The sequence below is a fragment of the Mastigoproctus giganteus genome, chromosome 2 (assembly GCF_048544385.1).
Source record: "Mastigoproctus giganteus isolate SK-2022 chromosome 2, ASM4854438v1, whole genome shotgun sequence".
NCBI lineage: Eukaryota > Metazoa > Arthropoda > Arachnida > Uropygi > Thelyphonidae > Mastigoproctus > Mastigoproctus giganteus.
In genome coordinates this window covers 163177672-163194547 of record NC_143576.1, presented here as the reverse complement: position 1 = coordinate 163194547, position 16876 = coordinate 163177672, and the positions used below count along the sequence as shown (strand labels likewise).

At 38.1% G+C, this 16876-nt stretch overlaps 1 protein-coding gene across 3 annotated transcripts in view; it reads right to left on the bottom strand.

The window, feature by feature from the left end:
- Window positions 1-16876, bottom strand: part of Dora (zinc finger SWIM domain-containing dorado) — a 729579-nt gene that overhangs the window by 180618 nt on the left and 532085 nt on the right. For all 3 annotated transcript variants that reach the window (XM_090389614.1, XM_090389612.1, XM_090389613.1), the window contains exon 16: window positions 2081-2205. In XM_090389614.1, coding sequence (XP_090245740.1) covers window positions 2081-2205 — 125 coding nt within the window. The remainder of the gene's footprint in view (window positions 1-2080; window positions 2206-16876) is intronic.

Genomic DNA, 16876 nt, shown 5'->3' with positions numbered 1-16876 from the left:
ATGGGCTTTAATTTCAGGAAAGACATTATGATAGCTTAAGGTGTTACACTGCCTCTATCAACTGGGGAAATAGCACAAAGATGTGAACATATTAGAATAATGGATCATTAAGAAAATATAGCACGAGGATGCCTTCAGCTATAATTTCATGAGGAGATAAATGAACAGTGCATTGGGCAGTCTAACAGAGCAAAGAAAAGCTGGAATGGAACATTTACAGAGCAAAGAAAAGTACTGAAGCTTATAGCAGCCAAATTCAGCCAAATAGAAGTATGCTGATTCACTACTTCCAAAGAAGGTCAAACCAATCCCACTGGTAAGGTCATGGCATGGCATTTGTCATCTAATTCAAGAGTGATAATAATGGTAGATTTTCTTCCAAAGGCACGAAGAATAAACAGACAATATTATGCTAATTCAGTAATTAAACTATAAGATGCAACTAAATCAAAGAGGCTAGGAATAATAATGCTAGAGGGATAATAATGGTAGATTTTCTTCCAAAGGCACGAAGAATAAACAGACAATATTATGCTAATTCAGTAATTAAATTATAAGATGCAAATAAATCAAAGAGGCTAGGAAAGTTGAAAACCTGGGAATGTTGCCATGGCTACAATTTATCAGGTCAGCTATGAATTATTATTATTATTATTAGCCATATGGTACAAGGAAGCCTGAGGCTTATGCTGCACCAGCCAAAAAAAAAAAATTCTTGATTCAAAAAATCTGATCTCTGATAATCAATTTGGTTTCTGAAAAAATCGGTCATTCCTGGTGGATCTTATGGTAAAATCTGAAACAAACATCAGAATGCATTTATCCAAAATGAGTATCTTATGGTATGCCTTGACAAAGAGAAGGCCATTGACACCACTTGGCATTTTGGTATCTTGAAAGATCTTCATTCCCTTAACATGATAGGTCACTTACCATATTTCATACAAAACTTCCTTCAGCATAGATCTTTTCATTTCTGCTTATCGGGTAGTCCTCTTGCAAATCTATATACAAGAGGAAGGAGTTCCACAAGGCCCAGTGCTGCCTTATTTGCAATAAGAATAAATCATAACCAAACATATTTCCAAACCTGTACACACATGCCTCTATGTCGATGATCTGACAGTTAGCATTAGTAAAGGCACAGCAATTAGCAAAAATTCTGATTTAAGAATATAGCAAAAAATAAAGCAACTAAATGACAAATTTCCACCATTATCCTCTCCAATTTTCAAATAGAATGGACAGGAGCTCTCTACTTCTGCAGAGATTGCAAATGTTCTAGGGACAGTGTTCTTGCAGTTGTTTGCCTCGACTACACATGATTAGCATTAGCAATTGTTGTTCCACCCACCTACTCTCAGATCTAGCCCCATCTTATTTCCCCCTATTCTCAAAAATAAAAACCAACTTTTCTGGAAGAAAATTTGGGTCAGATGATAAAGCGGTAGCTGACAGCAGCCACACACACTCCTTTTTTTAGGACCTTCAAGAAAGCAACTACAAAACTGATATCAAAGCTGGAACACTGCTGTAAGAAGTGCATTGAGTGTTATGAGAATACATCAGGAAAACAGTGCAAAGTCAGTATCAGATAATGGTAAAAATTTTCTACCACACTGAATATGTGCCACTCAATGCCTCCATTGGTTTTTTTGACAGAAAGAGATTACAGGAGTCCTAAATAACTCGACAACAGGACATCTTCAGGTCCCAATGATATTTCTTCAATTGTTTTCAATATCTGTTTTCCATATTTCTGTATCCTGGTACCTGATGAAATTTCTGGTACTTAAGCCTTCTTTGCACTACACAAGAAACAAGCTCTCTGTTACACCTGAGATAGAACTCATCAGTATATATAAATACTGAGGAGAAGGTCTATTATTCATGGCAGTGGCTACTCCCCAGCAGTGTATTAAAGTGCAACAAACCTTTTTTTTGGGGGGGGGGGGGGGCCTACAGAAACTAAATGTAAACTGATACAACTTGTGGGAAAGAAGGAAGAAAGAAAGAAAGAAAAACAAAAGTGGTAACACAAACACGAGACTTATAATAAATTATTTAGATCATTACATACCTGCGGAATGCTTTTTATTAGTTCTAAAATTGGTACATCGGAATTTAGCTTCCCACACTTTATAATCTTCTTCCCAGAAAGGGCTGGATGTGTCCTCACTACGATCTCCTGGTTCTGTTCTGTTCCTTCAAAGAAAAAAAATAACAAAATTGCTTGCAATTCTTGTACAGAACAGTCCCAATAAAGATCTGATTTTAAAAAAAAAGTTTAAACCATTTTTCATTTTCTTTTTTTAAACCAGAGGGCAGCAGTTTCAATACAAATGCAGTTTTACCAATTATATAGGAAGCTTAGTGGATAATTTAGTATCTTTCCTGCTGTCTGAAAGAGAACAGGTAATGGCACCAATAACTATGAAAGAGGTGTCAACAGTGTTATGTTATAGTCTATGACAGTAAAGATTTCTGTGAAAAAGAAGACCAACTTTTCACTCATAAACAAAGACAGATCTGAGAATATGAACCAATTATAACTGTATTAAAAGAAATAAATGAAGTATTTTAACTTAAATTAGATCTAAATATCTGTTTATTTCTGGTTGTAAATTATAAAAAGATGGAAATCAGATATTTTGTAGCATATTTCTACCACTTACATTGACAAATGCAAAGTACTGCATATGGGTAGCAGTAACCCCAGAGAAATGTACCAACTATGTGGTGTTACACTCAGGGTAGTGGTGAATGAAAGAGACCAGGTAATTGTGCAGTCAGATATGAAGTTTTCTGAGTGGTGTAGACAGGCTGCCAGAGTAGGTAATGGGGTCTTGTCAATGATACACAGGAATTTTGTGAGCAGGGATAAGGAGGTGATTATCCCCTTGTTTAAGGCAATGGTCAGGCCACACCTTGAGTACTGCATACAGGTCTGGAAGCCTCATTTTAAGAAGGATGTAGAGTTGCTAGAACGAGTACAGAGAAGGGCAACAAGACTGGTGAAAGTAACAAATGGGTGCTCTTATGAAGAAAGGTGTAAGTTCTGCAAATTGCAGCTTCTGGAAACTAGGCACCTGCGAGGTGGTCTGATTGAGGTGTATAAGGCCTTGAATGGATTGAGTAGGCTCAATGCTGATGGGATTCTTCCTCTTGCTCAGATTGTAAACCTGAGGGGGCAGAGATTCAAACTGAGGAAAGACAGTTATAGAATTAATGTGCGGAAGTTTGCCTTTAGCCAGTGGACAGTTGATTGCTGGAACAAACTTCCATCTGTTGTGGAAAAGTTGATAGCTTAAATAAATTCAAGACAGAACTAGACAAACATTTGGAATGAATAAATGAAATCATGTGCCTCTACTAATACTTATGCTACTTCATCAGTGACTGCAAAGACAGCAAATAAAAGAGGAAAAATTATTATTTTCTTTAAGGCCTTTGGTTAGCCATAATAAGTTGTCATCATTATATTTATCTTTATTTGATTTTTTTTTTTTTTTTTTAATTCAGTAGTAAGAAAAGGTAGAAATGACAGACATGCTGCATGAAGTAATAAAATTTTTGGATATTGCATACACATGGCAGGCAATTAATAGTGTACTGTATTATATTATTATAAATACTATTACATTTAAATCTATTTAAATGTAATAGTATTAATATTTAAATATATTAAAAGTGCTTCAATCCTCTCTTTTAAAATATTTGCATTACTTATGCACCATAGTGATCAAGCAACATTTATACCACACTTTCCAAATTATAACCAAATAGAATGCACATAAAATTTACTATCAATAAGCTAAAATATTTGAAATTAATAAAACAAACAAAGATTAAAATTGAAATAAATGGTTAAATATTAAAATAGAATTTCATATGCACAAAAATTCAAAATAAATTAATGATTTAAAATGCAGTAAATTTAGAATCAAAGCAAAAGACAAAATTATTTATAGTCCTTATATTACACTATACAGTGTAATACAAGGCAAAAAATACTTAATACAAATTAAAATTAGTGTGGTGAAGGTTGTTTATGTGGGGGGTTACAGTACAGCCCCCTACCCAAACCTTAATCACATTGTTTTTAATTTTAATTTGTTGTTGTTGGTATGTTGTTTAATGGCACAAGGGCTGTTAAGGCTATATTGTGCCTATTTTAATTTGGATAAAGTCTGTAACACTAAAATTTACCCATTTCCCTGACATTGAATGCATAGCACTATAATACATGTTGCATTGATCCACCACCATTTTTATGTTTGTTGCATATAAAATTCACTAACTGCATTTTATAGTGTAAATTACAAAAGTAAAAAAAAAAATAAATAAATAAAATAAAAATATATATATATATATATGTTGATATTGTCAAGGAAATTAGTAAATTATTTTACAATAAGGAGAGGTGGACTAGAACAGGATGTTTGCCAGGAGCAACAAATAATGGTGTATTAACAGACTGTCAGATTTTAAGGAGGGGGTAAAGAGAGAATTATTATTCGTGTGGAGACTAATGATATTAACTATAGAACAATACCCCTGGCTTGTAGCCGTGAAGGGCATTGTGTACGGCACGTGTGTTTTGTATGCAATAAAGAGTTCTTCTTCTTCAATATTTAAACTTAACTGTGTCTACAATAATGTCAGGAGTGTTGTCAATAAAATGGGTTAATTTGAACTCCTGGTTAAGATACCTAATGCTAACATCACAGGGCTAATGGAAATGTGGTGTCATCTGGAAATTTGGGATGATGAGTTTCATTGTGAAATGTACAATGGATTTAGGAAGGATAAGGAGGGAAGATAGAAGGGGTAGTGTGGTTCATGAATCTTATCAAAAGTGTCCTGAGTGTAAAAAGCTTCTGCTGAGTCAGAAGTTTCACTACTTTTCATCTTCAAAGCGATGAAAAGTACTGAAGCCTACAATATCTGCAAGTTGCAGCTGGCCAGTCTAATAGAGCAGAAAAACATGGTATTGGAAAATTACAAAGCAATAAAAAGTACTAAAGCCTACAACTTGATCTGTAAATGTATCACATAAAGGGTTAGGGTGACCAAGCACTGGCTGAAAGCAGAGTGAAGACAAGGAATTTTTGACATAAGTGAATGAAGAGCCTCTTCAAATGAAGAGAGGCTCTTCAAGTGAAGCTGGAAAGTGATACTGAAATCCCAGAATAATATTTATTGGAAAAACTTGAAACTAAAGGCAGGTGAGGCTTCTGGAGTTTATGGCAAATACTTAGTAATTCTGAGGGAGGCAGCCAAAGAGTGAATTTAACCACTGAGGTTAATGAGGGCATAACTGGACTTGGGAGAGATTCATTTGGACTGCAGACATGCTAACATACAACCAATATGTAAAGGTAGTTCTAAGAGAGAAGTAAGTTAACTACAGATGTTAGTCGGAATTCAGCAGTAGGCAAAATCATGGAGGCAATGATTAAATCAAAATTAAAATGCAACCCAGAGGCATTTAGACAGAAATGGCATTCTGGAGGTCAAACAACATGGTTTTGTTAAGAAAAAATCATGTTTAACTAACTTGGTCAACTATTTTGATACAGATACTCCTGAGTTGAATGTAGAGAACAATTCTGACATAGTTTATTTGGATTTTAGGAAGGCATTTAATTCAGTCCCTTATCAGAGGTTTACTGTATAAAGTGGTAAATGTTGAACTTACTGGCAAGATTCTAAAATGGATTATGGGATGGCTGCAAGGCAGAAGATAGAGCATTGTGAGTAATGGATATTCTTCAGATTGGGGTCTCCCAAGGATCGGTTCTCGGACGACTGTTGTTGAAATTTGCAAATGTGAAGATTAGCATTAGTAGAGGTATTTGATGCAAGAAAGCAAGCTTATGCAGCACCAGCCAAAAAAAAAAAATAAATAAAATAAATAAATAAAAAATAACCACTTCCACTTCACCCCTCTGTTCGAAATACCTGTCCAGCTGAGCCTTAAACTTATTTAGGCTATCAACTTCCACGACAAGGGATGGAAGTCTGTTCCACCAACCAACTACCCGCTGGCTAAAGGTAAATTTCCGCATGTCTATCCTACATCTGTCTTTCCTCAATTTGAATTTATGCCCTCTCAGGTGATTATTCTGAGCAAGAGAAAGAATCCCAACAGCATTGAGCATGCTCAAACCATTCAAGGCTTTATACACCTCTATCAGATCACCTTGCTGGTGCCTAGTTTCCAGACACTGTAATTTGCAAAACTTAAGCCTTTCTTCGTAAGAGCACCCCTTTGTTCCATTCACTAATCTTGTTGCCCTTCTCTGTACTCGTTCCAGCAGCTCTATATCCTTCTTGAAATGAGGCCTCCAGGTGTGTATACAGTATTCTAGATGTGGCCTGACCATTGCCTTATACAAGGGACTAATCACCTCCTTATCCCTGCTAATAAAATTCCTATACAGTAATACCCCGAAGTTACGCGACAGGTCGGTCCGACGAAAATCGTGTAAGTCGGGGTAAACTTTGCATATAAATACATATAAATTTTGCTTAATTGGGACCAAGGACTAACAAAAACACTAGTTTAGAAGAAAAATATTAATAAAATTGCAGTTCTTTATACATATTAATACAAAATATGTATTAAAAACACAAATGACTTACGTAAAAAAGTTATTTCGATGTTGATGGCTTCATAAAATCTAACAAATTCGTCTGACGACACAGTGCGTTCTTTTTTTCACGCAGAATTTCTTCGTAGCAAGCTAATAATTTTTTTATTCCTTGCTTTGTAGCTATAACGCGTTCTTCGTTGGAGTCTATGTTTTCTAAAATTTTTAAGCCCTTTACAATTGAGCCCTTTTCAATTTTCAACCTGTCTAGTTTGCAATTGTCATGTGCTTTTCGCCGTTGCTTCATTTAGGCCTGTAGCACGTGCAATATCACATGGTCTTTCATTTCGCTCAAAGCGTTTCACAATTTCATATTTTTTCTCTATCGACAGAGGTGGACTGGCCATAAGCCTTACCGGGGAAACCCCGGTGGGCCAGTGTGATTTTGGCCATAAACCATAGTATGAGGCCACTATAAATTTTATCGGGTAAGAATTTTTAACCCAGTCCGCCTCTGTTTATCGATAATTGCTTTTCTTTTTCTCTCTGAATCTGCAGTGTCTTCACTAGGATGCTTCCTTTTCACACCTTTTAATTAAGTATTTTACTCATTTTTAGGGAATAAAGCACAATTACAAAACGAGGAGGCACGATTGATACGCATAAACAAAGCTGCGCGCATGTAGCAACTGAATAAACAACACCATAAAGGCAGAGATACACTATTAACACCTCACATTTCTAGGGGTTACTACCATAAAACAATAAAAATCCAGTTGCGTTTCTGCTAGTGAAATCTGTTATAAACTGGTAGTAAACTCGATCTAATTGCATCTGCGATTATACCGATAGCTGGAATTGTGTTGGTTTTCACGTTATTATGGTGAAATGTGTTTCCCCTTCACTGATATAAAAAACATAAAAGCAGCAAAGTTGAATTTTGTTTATCTTTCGCTCTCATTCTCCGCCGTCGCACTGTATATCGATAACATATGAAAAACGACCTTGAATACAGTGGGCGGCAGCGTTGCCAAACGAAAAAAATCAAGAACCGCGTAACTCCGAGTTCGCGTAAGTCGGGGTAGCGTAAGTCGGGGTATTACTGTATATCATTGACAATACACCATGAGCTACTCTTGCAGCCCGTCTGCACTATTCGGAGAACTTCATATCTGCCTGCACAACCACCCCAGGTCCCTTTCATTCTCTACCACTGTCAGTGTAGTACCACAGAGTTGATACGTTGCTCTGGGGTTGCTGTTTCCCATATGTAGTACTTTACATTTGTCAATGTTAAACTTCATTTGCCACCTCTCAGCCCATCTGCTCAACCTTTCCAAATCCTGTTGCAGCAGCATAGTGTCAGTAGTGTCCTCGACAACCCTGCCAACCTTCGTATTGTCTGCAAACTTGGACATTAAGCTTGATATACCATCATCAATGTCATTTATAAATACAGAAAACAATAATGGACCCAATACTGAACCCTGAGGGACTCCACTAATAACATTAGTCCACGATGAGCAGAGTCCATTGATTACCACTCTGTCTTCTCCCCCTCAACCACCCCTTTATCCATAGCAGCAATTTGCCTCCAATGCCACGCTGCTCCAATATGTGCAGCAGTCTTCCATGTGCAACAGTATCAAAAGCCTTTCTAAGATCCAAGTATATAATATCAAAGTTATTCACAGCATCCAGTTCTTTTGTGACTGCATCATAGTATCCAATCAAATTGGCCAGGCAAGACTTCCCTTTAACAAAACTATGCTGTGTCCGAGCTATAACCGAAGTCTTGTCTAGATGATCCTGCAGTGTTTCTTTAATCAGTGCCTCCTTTTAATTTTCCGGGAACAGAAGTTAAACTCACAGGTCTATAATTACTTGTGTCAGCCTTTGATCCTCCTTTGTGAACTGCGGTCACATTTGTACATCTCCAGTCCATGGGTATCTCCCCTGAGTCCAAGGAAGCTCTCATAATTATGGCTAAGGGTTTGCTTACTTCCTTTGCTGCCTCCTTTAATATAAACGGATAGATCCCATCCACCCCAGGTGCCTTTCTCGTGTTTAACTTCAACAATTTCTCCTCCACTTTACTCTCAGTTATTACAAGATTATCTAGCTTTCTGCCAGAGTTGAATACACCTCTCGCATTCCCCTCGTTGAATAACTCCTCATGTGTGAATGTCGATGCAAAATATTCATTTAGATTGTTAGCTACCCGAGCAGGATCATCAACAGTTGACCCATCGATATCAAGTGGACCAATCTGATTCATCCCCTTCTTTCTAGAGTTTACATAAGTAAAGAACTCTTTGCTGTTTTTCTTTGCATCCCTTGCCAAGGATTTCTCATAATCTGCCTTCGCCTGCCTAACCTCCTTTGTAACTTGGTTACAGCTCAACTTGTATCTATCATAGGCTTCTGTGTCATGTGTTAATTTGTATGTATCCCATGCATTTTTCTTCTCTACCATATGTCTCATTAGTTCATCTGACATCCATTTACACCTAAACCTTGAACAATATTTCTTAGTTGGTATGTAAAGCCTAGTAGCTTCAAAGATAAGTTCTTTGAATGGTTCCCATTTTGAATTTGCTGTTGGTAACAGTTGGTCCCACTGTATAGAATTTAAATACTGTCTCAGACCATCGTAGTCACCTTTACTAAAGCAATAACCCTTCCCTTTACCCCTGATGGTAGTTACCTCTTTGAGTAAATCCCACTTCAGCACACTGTGATCACTGCCACCTAGTGGTTCATTTATCTGCAGATTCTTAATGCATGAAGAATCACTACTGATAATCAAATCAAGAATATTACTCCCTCTAGTTGCCTCCCGAACATGCTGATGTAGAAAACAATCATCCAATAAATCCACAAAAGCCTTGCTAGTGTGTGAGTGACCAGCCCCCAAAATTCCAGTCAATATCTGGGAAATTAAAATCCCCCATTATAAGACTCTCTGATTTACTGGCCCACTCTATTTCCCTGTACAGTTTCTTATTATACTCATCAGAGTCATTAGGCCTATAGCACACTCCTACTCTCAATTTTGATCTCCCAATGCTTATGTCACACCAAACTGACTCGACACTGCACTGTCCAGCGATGTCAACTGGCTTCACTTCCTTGGATTTTATGTATTTCTTAACTAATAGCATAACCCCTCCTCCCTTTCTATCCTTTCTTTAGACATTGTACTCCTCAAATTCCAGTTCTGGATTCCTTATATCTGTGTGACACCATGTCTCTGAAATCCCAGCAATATCTGCCTTTGATGTTTTGAGCAATACCTTAAATTCATCAAATTTATTTACTAAACTCCTAGCATTGGTGTACACGCAAGTATACATGCACCTGTTCTTTTTCTTAGCTACCCTAACACAACCCATGTGTTTACTTGTACCGCAATGATTCCCAGCAGTCTCTGAAATATCCTGCATCTTATTTTCCAGGCTTCTGCTCATTCCAATAGAAGCAGTGCAAGAATCACTTTCACCTCTGCCAGTGGCTACTGTTAATCTATCAGTCCTTGTATCCCCCCAACCTAGCAGTTTTCCGACCCATCTAACACTGCCTCGATAGCATCAGCAAACATTCTTGCACCCTTTCTATTTAAGTGTATCACATCCCTGTAGAAGCAGTCTCTCCTGTTAACAAGTACAGACCAGGCTGAAAAAAATTCTACCCCTTGAGCCTTGCACAATCTTTCCAGGGCCGAATTGATCGACAGGGCTCTCATCATATACTCCCTCCTATCGTGTCTGGGCAGAATTGTAGACACTTTCAAATTCAACCCTAATTCACGGCTTTTTTTCAACAGTGACCTGCACTTGTTAAGTAATTCCGTCGGTCTCCTACTCTTAATATTATTAGTGCCAACGTGTACAACTACATCACCTTTTGTGCCCTTAAAAGATGATATCCGCTCTACAACGTCATCAACCTTTGCCCCTGGCAGATATACCCTGGTCCTGTTCCACCTATCCTTTTTACAAAGCATGTTTCCCGTTTCCCTGACAATAGAGTCACCAACAACTACTAGTTCCTTTGGGACCAGCGCATTCTGCCTTGGGGGCTGCCGCTGTGTTGCGCGATGACTAAGTGCAAGCTCTGGCATTGGTGTGGGCAGCTGAGAGCTTGATGGGCCCTGACTTTTAATCTTTCGAGGGCATCCACCGTCCTTCAAGCTCTCATATAGGCCCATAACAACGCTGAGTTGTCGCCTGATTTCCTTACACTCCTTGCATCGCGCACACACAAAGACATCGCCTATGGCAGTATCATGTCCCGTACCCGACTGCTCCACAAACATCAAGCAAGTAGTGCATTTTAAAAGGCTGTGATTCAGAGGGCAACTGCTCCTCTCAGTTCTCCCCTGAGCCACAGCACTCCCATTAGCTTGAGCCTTTTGCTTTGCTGCTCTGGTCTGAGTCATGGTTTCGATTTAATTTCAATAAAATTTCAATTTCAGTACAAAATTAAAACCCTAAATTTGTATCCCAACACAGTTATAACGCTATATTTATGTTTCAGTATCGAGTGTTATCTAAGAAATCCCTTTATATAACTTCCATATCAAGTTAAGTATTAATTATTTATTTTTATTAATTATTTATGTTACGTAACCTAAGTCGTTATATGTATAGTTAAAAGTACAAATTAATTGACAATGAAGTCCAACAATAGTAATAGATTTTACTGATTAATTGACAATATTATGTACTATACTATATTAAGTTTATGCTATCTAGTTCGAGATATTTTGTATCGCGTAACAATGGCAGCAATTTACGAACGGTAAACACGTGGATTTGATACCCTTACTGATACTAAATAATACCTACAAAATCTCTATCTAAGTTACTTTATACTAAGTATCATAAATAGGAATATAACGCTACTCTAGAAAATAAGTTAATATGCCAATTTAAGCTAATAAAACAGAAAATAAATCAGAAAAAACGTCTCTGTTCCAGGAGCGGCAAAAAGCTATGTCCACACAGGCTACTCTCGTTCTCATACCAGATTGAGAGAGTGTTAATGATCAGTGCCAAGCAGCACACCTTCAGGATGACTTGACTTAAAGAATAGTCACAAAAGTGGCAGCAATGTTTTAATGCAGCAAAATGCAAGGTCTTACACTTGAGGAATAGCAACCGCAAAACAACTTATATACTTGGTGGAAGTGAATTAAAAACAGGAGGAGAAGAAGGGATCTGGAAGTTATGTGCCAGGAAAGCCCATAGTGCCTTTCAATAATTTATCAAATAGCCTATAAAGATAGGGAGGTCATAATTCCACTGTATAAGGAAATTGTTGTTTTGTTGTTTAATAGCACAAGGGCTGCTAAGAAGGCAATTGTGAGAGTGCATTTCGAATATCATGTTCAAGTATGGAAAATATCTAAAAATGACATGGCTTATTGAAAGAGTCAAAAAAACAGGCAACCCACATAATGGCAAAAGGACAACTGACAACTGTACGAGGAAAGATTGATTATATGGGCTGCAGAGTCTGGCAACCAGGCACCTTAGAAGGAACCTAATTGAGGTTTATAAGGCTCTAAGAGCGTTATCAAAATGAAGGTTACTGTTATAAAGAATTCCAGAATTTAGGGCCACAAATTCAAATTATGTACACAGGAAGAGGTTTAGATTAGATTGTACAAAACTTTCTTTTAGCCAATGAGTTGTTGATTGCTGGAGTAGGTTGAGGTAGTTGCGTCTGACAGTTTGAAGAAATTCAAAGGCCAATTGGATAGTTAGCTTTGTGAGAAGGGAAGCACGTAATTTGTCTATTTTCTTACCTACTTTTTTTTCTTTCTTTTTGGTCAGTGCAGTAAAAGCTTGTGGCTTCCTTGCACTATATGGCACATTATGGGCTTAAAAATCACACTTAATATGCACAGAAAATTTTGAATAATTTAGGATGCTAATTAAGCTTTTTTTTTTTGGATAATACTACTTTATCTGAGGTGAATTATATACAGAAAAATTACATATTTATATAAAACACATATAGTGATCCTAATGGTATGCAATGCATCACAGCCAAAAGAACACTTCTGGAATTTCACAGAGCTCTCACAGAAGTCTGCATCAGTGATCCAGACTATATACAAGCCTCAATTCCAAAAACTTTCTTCACCTAAATCTGTATTCACTTCAATAAGATCTTGCTTCTGGGCATGCACTAGAGGCAAGTTTTCATTGTTCAGAAACTACCCAGAACTGTTTACTTTCAATCAATATGTGTAAGAAACAAATGCATGTTCACAGTGATGGTACTGTAACCTTGTGCAAAATAATAATATACAGTATATTGATTTTTGAGCTTCATCTTAGTTTGTGTGAATAGTTTGCCTTGGAAGAAGAAGTAGCATTCTCCAAAACATAAGGCTTAAATAATATTCTAATTATTCCAAATTATTTACATGCATTAAATTTTATTTCTAAGAAAATAAGGTAACAGCATGTTTTTTAATTCAGATTTCCAGCATCCTCAATTGCAATAGAAAGTATCTGTAAAAACTAGCATATTAGAGATGTTCATAATAACAATATTTTGTAAAGACCTGTTTCAAATATAAAAGTTGGCTGAAAACTTACAAAGCAATTATATAAGAATTTACTGACACTGTTCAGAAAAACAAACTGTTAGCTGCTACAGTGTTCTCTCCCATCCCACCCTCTCCTGTTTTAAATTATTATTATTAAAATGTTTGTTGTTGGGACTTATATTTTATATAAATTTTATGTTTATCTCAATTAACATGCATTTTTGGAGGTGAACATTTTATTTCTTGGAACATGACCTTTCGTTATACCATTAGCTATGTCTGCCAGAAATTGCTTTCCCCATAGTTATCCTGATTTAAGAACTCGTGCTTTACAGATACTTTTCAAGTATTTGTAAATTAGGAGATTACTTAGCTTTTAACAGACTTATTATTATTATTGCTCTTATATTATTTCTCCCTGATAGGGGGATTCCACTCCGTGACGGGTACTGCTACCAAGTACACAGGGTGGTTGTAATGTTTGGTGTTACTGTTGGTCAAGGAAATCTCTGACTATCCTACAGGGGGGTTCAGGATTGCAACTTTCTGGAGTTCCTTGTAGGTGTTCTCTGGGAGACCTATTGCTGCTAGGTAGAGTCTTTGGTACCATGCCGGTTGTTGACACGATAATTGGGATGGTTGATACTTCTTGCATATGCTACATCTTGATCTCATGTCTCAGGTTTGTGTACTTACTAATTTTTTCCTCATGGGTTTTCTGGACATTGCTGGTGTTCAGCACCGCTATGTCAATCAGGTAGGTAGCCTTTTCCATCTTGTCCACAAGGGTTATGTCCGGTCTGTTGTGCAGGATGGTCTTATCCACTATTATGGCGTGGTCCCAGTACAGCTTGTGGGTTCAGGTCTCTAGTACTGCCTGGAGTTTGTACTTTAGCATTAGCATTAGTAGAGGCATATGATGCAAGAAAGCAAGCTTATGCAGCATCAGCCAAAAAAAAAAAAAAAAAAAACCTACCACTTCTACCCTCCGTTCGTTCGAAATACCTGTCGAGCTGAGCCTTAAATTTATTTAGGCTATCAACTTCCACGACAAGGGATGGAAGTCTGTTCCACCAACCAACTACTTGCTGGCTAAAGGCAAATTTCCACACATCTATCTATTCTACATCTGTCTTTCCTCAATTTGAATTTATGCCCTCTCAGGTGATTATTCTGAGCAAGAGGAAGAATCCCATCAGCACTGAGCATACTCACACCATTCAAGGCTTTAAACACACCTCTGTCAGATCACCTCGCCGGTGCCTAGTCTCCAGACACTGTCTGAAATTTGCAAAACTTAAGCCTTTCTTCGTAAGAGCAACCCTTTCTTCGTAAGAGCAACCCTTTGTTCCATTCACTAATCTTGTTGCTCTTCTCTGTACTCGTTCCAGCAGCTCTACATCCTTCTCAAAATCAGGCCTCCAGACCGGTATACAGGTCTGGAGGCCTGATCAAGGTGCAGCCTGACCATTGCCTTATACAAGGGAATAATCATCTCCTTATCCCTGCTAGAAAAATTCTTGTGTATCATTGACAAGACACCATGAGTTACTCTTGCAGCCCATCTGCACTGCTCAGAGAATTTCATATCTGCCTGCACAATTACCCCCAGGTCCTTTTCATTCTCTACCACTGTCAGTGTAGTAACACAGAGTTGATACGTTGCTCTGGGGTTGCTGTTTCTCATATGTAGTACTTTACATTTGTTAATGTTAAACTTCATTTGCCACCTCTCAGCCCAACACTGAACCCTGAGGGACTCCACTAATAACATTAGTCCACAAAGAGCAGCATCCATTGATTACCACTCCCTGTCTTCTCCCACTCAACCATCCCTTTATCCATAGCAGCAATTTGCCTCCAATGCCACACTGCTCCAATTTGTGCAGCAGTCTTCCATGTGCAACAGTATCAAAGGCCTTTCTAAGATCCAAATATATGATATCAAAGTTATTCCCTGCATCCAGTTCCTTTGTGACCACATCATAGTATCCAATCAAATTGGTCAGGCAAGACTTCCCCTTAACAAAACCATGCTGTGTCCGAGCTATAACTGAAGTCTTGTCTAAATGATCCTGCAGTGCTTCTTTAACTAGTGCCTCCATTAATTTTCCTGGAACAGAAGTTAAACTCACAGGTCTATAATTACTTTTGTCAGCCTTTAATCCTCCTTTGTGAATTGGGGTCACATTTGCACATCTCCAGTCTGTGGGATGTGCCTCTACTGAGTCCAAGGAAGCTCTCATAATTATGGCTAAGGGTTTGCTTACTTCCTCTGCTGCCTCCTTTAATATAACTGGATAGACCCCATCCTCCCCGGGTGCCTTTCTTGTGTTTATCTTCAACAATTTCTCCTCCACTTTACTCTCAGTTATTACAAGATTATCTAGCTTACTGCCAGAGTTTAATACACCTCTGGCATTACCCTCCCTGAATAACTCCCTCTGCATATGTGAATGTAGATGCAAAATATTCATTTAGTTTGTTAGCTACCTGAGCAGGATTATCAACAGTTGAACCATCGATATCAAGTGGACCAATCTGATTCATCCACCTTCCTTCTAGAGTTCACATAAGTAAAGAACTCTTTGCTGTTTTTCTTTGCATCCTTTGCCCATACTGTACCATACTTGTAGTATGTTACATTTTCTTTGGTCAACTGGTATTTTCTTGCTAGCTTCTGATGTATTATTCTGGCTACATGGTCGTGTCTATGAGTGTACTCAATCTGGGTGATCACCTTGCACACCGTGGTGATGTGTTCGATCGTTTCTGATGCCATGTGGCATCGTTGACATGTGTCATCTGACATTCCGGGTTCCTTTTAAGATGTATTTTCTATAGTTTCTGGTGTTGATTACATGGTCTTGGTTGGCCAGCATGAATCTTTCAGTCTCGGGGAAGAGCTTCCCACTTGTGAACCATGCATTGGAAACAATGTTATCGATGTGATCTTGATGGAGGTCATTGTAGTGTCTGCCATGGAGTGTCTTCTTTGCCCATCTTTCTATCTTCGTTTCTTGTACCGTTTGGGCAGGAGGGGTCCTCCTCGCTTAGGTAGAGTGGGGTATACCACTTATCTGTCTTCCTTATGGTCTGGTGGAGTGGTGCTGTGTTGTTCTCAAAGTAATCTTTCAGGTTAACCATCGCTTTTTTTCTGTTGTTCTGTCAGGTCTATTAGGCCCTTTCCTCCCTTTTTCTGAGGTATTATTATTCTCTCCACTGCTGACTTTGGGTGGTGTTGGCGACTCTTGGTCATCATTGTCCTTGTCTTTCGTATGATATCTTCTAGCTCGGTGTTAGTCCAATCTATGACTCCGAATGTGTATGTTATTACTGGAGCTGCATAGGTGTTTATGGCTTTAACTGTGTTCCCCTCATTCAATTTTGCTTTCAGCAGGCATCTGAGTCTCTGATGATATTTTTCGGTCAGGCACTTCTTGATTTCCTTGTGTTCCAACTGCTCAGCCTGCATCATCCCTAGGTATTTGCAGGCCTCTCCTTCTATCATAGCTTCGATCTCTTTACCAGTCAGCAGCTGGTAGTTTCAGCCAACTAATTTTCCCTGGTGCAGTGTGTGGGTCTTGCATTTTTCTAGACCAAATTCCATCCTGATATCCTTGCTGAATCCTTCGGTGATCCGGAGTAGTTGCTGGAGTTGCCGCCTAGAGCTTGATGTCATCCATGTACATCAGGTGGGTGAGGGTGTACAGGT